General features: G+C 35.3%; 1 protein-coding gene across 1 annotated transcript; it reads right to left on the bottom strand.

Annotated features, from left to right (window-relative positions):
* Positions 1 to 3438: 3438 nt before the first annotated feature.
* On the bottom strand, positions 3439 to 6613 carry LOC138944241 (ATP-dependent DNA helicase pif1-like). The gene is made up of 2 exons (XM_070315146.1): positions 6285 to 6613; positions 3439 to 3670 (listed from the first exon to the last, which is right to left on the bottom strand). The coding sequence occupies exons 1-2, from the start codon at positions 6611 to 6613 to the stop codon at positions 3439 to 3441; spliced, it is 561 nt and encodes a 186-aa protein (XP_070171247.1).
* Positions 6614 to 7731: the final 1118 nt, after the last annotated feature.

Raw genomic sequence — 7731 nt, 5'->3', positions numbered from 1 at the left:
AAGCAGTGGTATCAACGCAGAGTACTACGATTCATCGCTGAATATCACACGAGAAGAGTATCTTGGATTTCGATTTACTTTCCTCAGAAAATTTTCGCAAATGTACGTTTCGCTTGAAAATCTTCTGGTCGTAAATCTTGCACGCGTGTGTAGTGATATGCATGCAAGTTTTCTTCTTTTAATATTCTTTGCACAGTTGCATAAGGTAAATCGTGTTCTCGAGCAACCACCCGAATACTCGTTTCGGGTTTATGCTCGAAAGCACGTATAATTTCCTCCGCGTTCTGCAAATTTCTTGCATCGCGATTTCTCCCATGTGTTTATTTGCAAGGACACTGCCAGTCTCGTATAGCCTCTGAGCTGCTGCAAGTATGACGTGAGCCGATGGATGTCTTTCTCGATTTGGATATAATTCGGCATATCGTCTTGCAGCTAGATAATGCTGTCTTTGACATTCGCCAAGTGCCATCAGCATATCGTAATATTCTTCGTTTGTGTATGCTGCCATTTCGTCCTCTCAACGCTTCTAATAATCGAAGGATTATTGATTCTATTATCGATCGCTTTATCTTATTTATACGATCCTCGCGGGGGGTCGATACTCCCTCCGCGCCTCCGCAACGAATAGCGCAATTCGAGTAATGACACGCGACACCTCGCACAAACTCGCTGGAAGATAAATGTGTGGGCTGGGATAATGGGAACCGAAATACTTGGTCCAGTTATTCTTCCAGATATTTTAACTGGCCAAACATATCTGGAATTTTTGGAAGAAAATCTGCCCGATTTTTAGAAGAAGTATCATTATTAGAGAGGAACAAGATCGTGTTTCAACAAGATGGTGCTGGGCCACACAACGCCAGGATCGTTACAAATTATTTAAACGAGCAGTTTCCTGGACGTTGGATGGGTCGGTATGGTCCAATACGTTGGCCTGCAAGATCACCGGATCTCAACCCATTAGATTTCTTTTTATGGGGGTATTGCAAGGAAGTCATTTACAAAACGCTTCCCGAGGATATCGATGATCTACATACAAGATTGCGACATGCAATTTGGAATATCGACGAAGAAATAATGGAAAACGTCGAAAAAATTTATTAAAACGCATGAGAGCTTGCGTTAGGATGGATGGCGGTCATTTTGAGCACCTTTTATAAAATGTTTTCGATTTTAAACCAATCCGCTCTTTTCAGAGCGACCAAAGACAATCCGCTCTTTTCAGAGCGACCAACACATTTCTACGTGAAACACCTTGTATTCGCAGAGACATAAAAATAATTTTTCTCATGTCTCGCTTTCGCAAAAAGGCAAAACGAGTAATAAATTAAATTATTAAAAAAAACGATGTTATATATTTCATATTTTATAGTTTCATATTTTCGAAACTATCGAATTTACAATGTCGGAGGCTTTAGCCGATCACAGGACACATGATAGCGTCCGCGTCGATCACGCGTAATGTGATACATTCAGTCGTTCGGCAGCCGGCAGCCGACAACGCTAGTACTAACATAACCTGCTTGTTGTCGTCGCGCAGTCTCCGCATCGAATAACGCGTTTCTTTCTTCAAGTTATTTTAATAATTAATCGGTAGTAATCGGTAGTTGTGATTAACCGTTATAATCATTAATAAATTCAGTTTATCGATAAAGTGCGTGGATTAATTCGTAAAAGTTCGATAAGTGGTACAATTCGTGTGTGAAAAAAGTTTGTTAGTTATTCGTTGTATCATACAAAAATATTACTTCTTGAGTCGTATGAGGGCAACGAATCTCTATATACAAGGTAAGAGTCAATGAGTGAGAGAGAGAGAGAGAGAGAGAGAGAGAGTGCGTGTGTGCGATCAGCTGTTTGCTACACGCGATGGGTGTAAAAGAGAAAGACAGAGACAGAGAGAAGAGAGTGCGTGTGTGCGATCAGCTGTTTGCTACACGCGATGGGTGTAAAAGAGAAAGAGAGAGAGAATGTGTATGTGTGTGTATACGCGTATACGTTCTCTCTCACACATACACCCCATCGCATGTAGCAAACAGTTGATCTCAGCGAACGCCTCACGTAATCACCAGCATCGGACGGTGAGTTGCGCCGCTCCTGCCTGCCTCGCGTACGCGGCCTGTAATTCGTTAACTATTTTGTCTTATAATTTAAAAACTAAGCCTCGGAAAAAATTTTGGCAAAGGAAAATCTTCTTAGAATAGTGTCAAGTATATGACATTGCAAGGACAGAAGGTTGTTTTGAATCACCCTGTATACACAAAATCATATACGTCACAAACTAAACCAATATAACTGCCTAATATCATAAATATTATTACCTAATATCATATTCTTCCTCCTTCTTTTTTCTCCGGTCTCTCTTTCTCTCTCTCTTTCCCACCTCTCTCTCTCACTCTCTCTCTCTCTCTCTCTTGCTTATTCTTCCTCTTATTTAATATTAAATAAATTATCCTTTTTTTGCCTTCGCTCTTTCTTTTTTTTTCTCTCTCTCTCTCTCTCTTAAAACTAAATAAATTGGATAAAATTAATAATTTTTAGTAGTATTTTTAATAATGTTTAACAATATATTTAATAATACTGAACTATATTATTACTTGATATTATATTTATTCTTCTTCTTTTTTCCTTTTGTTTCTGTCCCTCTTTCTTGCTTATACTTTTTCTTTTTTTGTAATAAACCGCTTTCGCGAGGCGGTCGTGGATAACTCGGTCGGGATCCGGGGCTCGTGAAAGGGTATCGAGAGACGAACGATAGATGCGTTAGGTAAAATATAATTTATTGCGTGTAAGTATGTGTGTATACAGAGTGAGTGTGTGTGTATAAATGTTGTGTGTGTGGGCGTGTGTGCGCTTGTATGTGAGTGAAATGATAAGCGAGCGAGTGCGTGTGCGAACGCGAGATATTTACGTGTGGTTTACAATGTGTCGAAAGTATATGGGCGAGGCAAATGATGATGTGTATGTGACAAAACGCACTCGTGTATGCGTGAGTGTCGGACTCGGCTAGCGGTGTGGTCGGCACGGTCGCGATGCATACGAATTACAATGCACGGGGTGTGTTGCGGAACGCGCTTTCAGCGATTCGATACAATTATCGATTACGTGCGCGGATCTGGATTTCGGCAGAGGCCGCTAACTACCGGGCGGTAATTTCGGTCGGGTCGGTGGGCGGTCCTTAGACGTGTCGGTATCGATCTGATTGCGTCGATCGATGTCGCGGCCGGGTTAGATCCTCCCCCTTGGGCGGGACTTGGCGCGCCGTATTAATGGCGAGTCCGATCGCGGTAATGGCGGTCGCGGAATTACTGCGAGTTCGCGGATATCGCGGTATTGTTTTCGTCGGGGATGGTTTTCCCGTAGAGTGCAGGAGTGCAACGGCCGACGGGAACAGCCGTCAATGGCAGGGAACTCCCTACCACTGGATGATCGCCGTTGCACTTAGGTGGACGGATGCGTGCGAGGTGTCGAGAACTCCCGACGGAGGCTGAGTACGCCCAACCTCGTGTTCCTCGGTCGCAGAGATTTCAAAGGATCGCTCTTACAGATGCCGCAAACTCTCGGCGGAGGCTGGGTACTCCCAACCCCGTTTTCTCTCTCTTTGAGCGTGTTTTCAGGATCGTTCTGGATTCCAGGCGTCGTACTGACTCTGGCGGTTGCGGAAGATCTGGTCCTGAGATGTAAAACGTGCCCTATTTATACCGCTTTTCCGGCGGGTGCGCGTGCGTAATATGCCTGATTGTTGTAAGGCATATTATTTAACGGTGAACCGCCGCGCGCGACTCGGGTGGTTTCGGGAACGGTCGGTACGGTTATCCGAACGCGGCGACGGTTCCGGGTAAACACGCGTCTTAACGGCGGTTTACAAATCGGAACGTTTTATAAATCTTTAAAAATGGGCGGTCGGCGCCTCCGCATTATGCCCGACTGGTGTTTGTCGGGCGGCGGACTTCCGGCGGATCGACGGCCGGGTAACGGTGGAGGGATGCATCGTTACATTTTTATTTCAACTCTCTCTCTCTCTCTCTCTCTTTCCGTCTTTTTTTTAACTTTAAATAAAATATTTAAAAGATTTTTAACTATTATAATATTTAATACTAAAATATTAAATTTAATAATATTAAATAATGTTTAATAATATTTAACATTATATTTAATATTCAACGATATATATTTATTTATATTATTACCTGATATTATATTCTTTCTCCTTTTTTCCTTCTGTCTATCTTTTTCTCCATGTCTTTTGCTTATTCTTCCTTTTTTTTATTTTTAAATAAAACTTCTTTCTTTCTCTTCTCTCTCTCTTTCTCTCTCTCTTCTTTCTCTCTCTATCTATCTATCTCTCTCTCTGTCTCTCTTATTCGTCTTTTCAATTAAAATGGTACAGAAACATATTAAGAAACAATTTAATTAAATCAAACATTTGTAACAAAAATTCCTTCAATTTCCATGCATTTACTTTTTCATTTTACTTTTTCAACTTTTTGATTAATACCACTCGTTGAAGATGGTTCGATACCAGAACCGAAACGTTCAGAATTTACCATAATAAATAATTATTAATTAGAATATTTGCGCAATTGTAACCGCGCTCGGCTCTTAATTAGCCCGATTTCCTTTGTTTGTTTTTCGCGAGAGCCTTTATTTTATATATTACATAATTATTAATATTATTACTTTTATTTATATTATAGTTACTGCTATTATCTTTTACATATAGATTTGCATCTTTATAGCTGTATATTTAATTATCTTTTGCTTCTTTATATAGTTTTACAAATATATATATATATATATATATATATAAACATGTATGTATATATGTATACATATAACACATAATAGAGTATATTTTTATTTAAATTAATAAGATAATTATATAAGATTTTGTAAAAAAATTTATATAATTTAATGATCACTGTATATAAACAATCTAATAAAAAAATATTTTAATTTAAAAATTTACAATCATGAATGTTTTTCTTAAATATAAAAATATTAAACGTAAGTAAAAAGTAAAATTGTAATTAAACATGTATTAGCTATTGTATATAGATGAAAATAATAGTAATATATAATATTTTGCCAGTATATCGATATTAATATTATTTTAGCTGTATTTATGTATCATATTTCATATTAAGAAATTTTTCGGATTTGTGTTACAGTATTTCTATATAATAATAAAATAACCTATGTAAATATTTGTGCATATTATAGTAATATAAATTCTTTGCCTGTTAAACATAAAATTAAACGTGTATTAAAAAAATGATTTTTAAGTTACAGTTTATATTTACAGTTACTGGTTTCAGCCTATTAAATCTTGACTGCATAAGAATTTTTATTTGGCAAACATTTGGCAATAATAAACCTGAAATTTTGCAATATCTTGCGCTAACGAAATAAGACATTCCATATATCATTACACGATATTTTCCTTTCAAATATTGTATATAACTAAAGAAATCGAAATAATTAATAAATATAATGCAATAAAAATATTTTTATCTCTTGTATATTTACTTTTTCGTCGAATGTAAATTTAGCAAAGTATTGTCAAATTTCAGGTTCACTATTGCCAAATGCTTCTTATGCAGCCAGGATTTAATAGACTGTAACCATTTATCGTAAATATAAACTTTAATTTAAAAATTGCTTTTTTAATAATACTTTTAATTTTACATTTAACAGGTAAAGAATTTATATTACTATAATATTCACAAATATTTATATAGGTTATTTTCTTTATTATATAGAAATACTGTAACACAAATCCGACAAATTTCTTAATATAAAATGTGATACATAAATACAACTAAAATAATATTAATATTGATGTACAGGCAAAATATTATACATTACTATTATTTTCATCTATATAACTACATGTTTAATTACAGTTTTTCTTTTTAACTTAATTTTATATAATATAATTATATATATATATATATATATATATATATATATATATATATATATATAAGTCCATATAAGTAATGTGTGCAATTGTGTTCAAATATGCAATAAAGGCAGACACGTGTATATGTTATACTGTTATCTATACGCTTAGATACGCTTAGATATGCGTGCGAAGCAATAGAGCAGTAGAAATACACGATGTTGTCCGATTTCAACATATTGAACACAATTCTCTTTCAAATATGCATAAAACATGCAGAAATATTAATATTGGTAACAGCGGAACTAAAATTATTGATATTATCGATAATTTCGGTCGGTATTATCGATAATTTTAGTTACGCTTAGATGAGGGCGCTAACCCGTCGGAGTTCGACCGTCGCTCCGGCATCCTCTTAATAGGCAAAAGTTGTCTGAAATCACCACCTAATAAAACAATTTTTCCACCAAAAGGAAAATCATTATTCATAATATCACGCAATGTTCTATCCATAATCTCTAAAGCATATCGTGGTGCCATTGGTGCTTCATCCCAAATATAAATATCAGTTTCCTTCAAATATTGAGCTTTTTTTGACTGGATTTTAATAGCAGATGATGAATTAGCAAATAATGGAACCGATAATCCAAATGTCCTATGAACTGTTTTTCCAGTAGGTAGTAATGTCGCTGCAATGCCCGTAAAAGCCATTGTGCACACGCGTTTATTTCTAATTCTAGCTAAATAATAGATAGTTGTGTATATAAATGTTTTACCTCATCCACCCGGACCATCAATATAAAAACAATGATTATTATGATTATTATTATTATCTAATCTATTTAATAAAAGATCGACTATCTCTTTTTGCTTATCATTTAATTGTTTGTATTGTTTAGTGCCTATTTCCATAGTTTCTTCAAGAGTCATGTAATCCTCCTCTCCGCTATTTTCTATTAACTGTTCCATTTGTGGATAATCAGTAAGACTTTTACCTTCCGCACGAAGCATACTATTAATTTGCGCATAAGCTTTATTTTGTCCTTGTAACATACCAAAATGTCGAACGTAATCCTCAGACATTGCTACTTTAAAATTTTCCCATAACTCTTCAGGATGTAGTGGCTGACAATGTAATAATATACGTATAAATAATCTACGAAGTTGTCGAGGCATCATCCATTCAACAGCTTCGTTCATAGCTCGTTTCCATTCATCATCATCTTCGATTAAACTTAACGCCAAATATGCCGCTGAAAATGACTGACAAAATTCTCCATTTACAGTTCTCAAATCATTAAAACTTGTAGTCCCCTTTACTGTGAGCAATAATAACCGTAAATGATATAATTCTGTTTGTGCTGGACTAACAGAATATATTCGTCCTATACAATTATAATGACTTTTACGTTTAACCCAACGCAATATATTTCTACCATTAATTTTCTCTTTTTTAAATGTATAATAGCGTGGAATTTCTATATATAAATACTGTCTTGCTTTCTTCATCGCGTAAGTTCAATGAAAAATAATCTATTAACATAGTAACTTGATTTAAAGCAGAAGTCATTGCGTCATCAATATTTTCATTTTCGATTATAATATTTTGTTCATTAGGAAGATGGACTGGCAAACGCATTATAGCATGACTTTTATCTTGTAATTTTGTTCAACTGGCTTCTACAGGTCCAACATAACGAGCTTCGATATAATTATATATCTCATCATGATCAATAATAACATTTTCTGTTATTGGTTCAATGGTTATAGCAGCAACATCATGTCCTTTATAAATATATTTATACAGATATTTAACTGATTTGATACTT

This window comes from Polyergus mexicanus, unplaced genomic scaffold, assembly GCF_030449975.1.
Source record: "Polyergus mexicanus isolate NDT 795.1 unplaced genomic scaffold, iyPolMexi1.0 SCAF_130, whole genome shotgun sequence".
Taxonomy (NCBI): Eukaryota; Metazoa; Arthropoda; class Insecta; order Hymenoptera; family Formicidae; genus Polyergus; species Polyergus mexicanus.
This window is presented reverse-complemented; position numbering and strand designations above follow the sequence as displayed.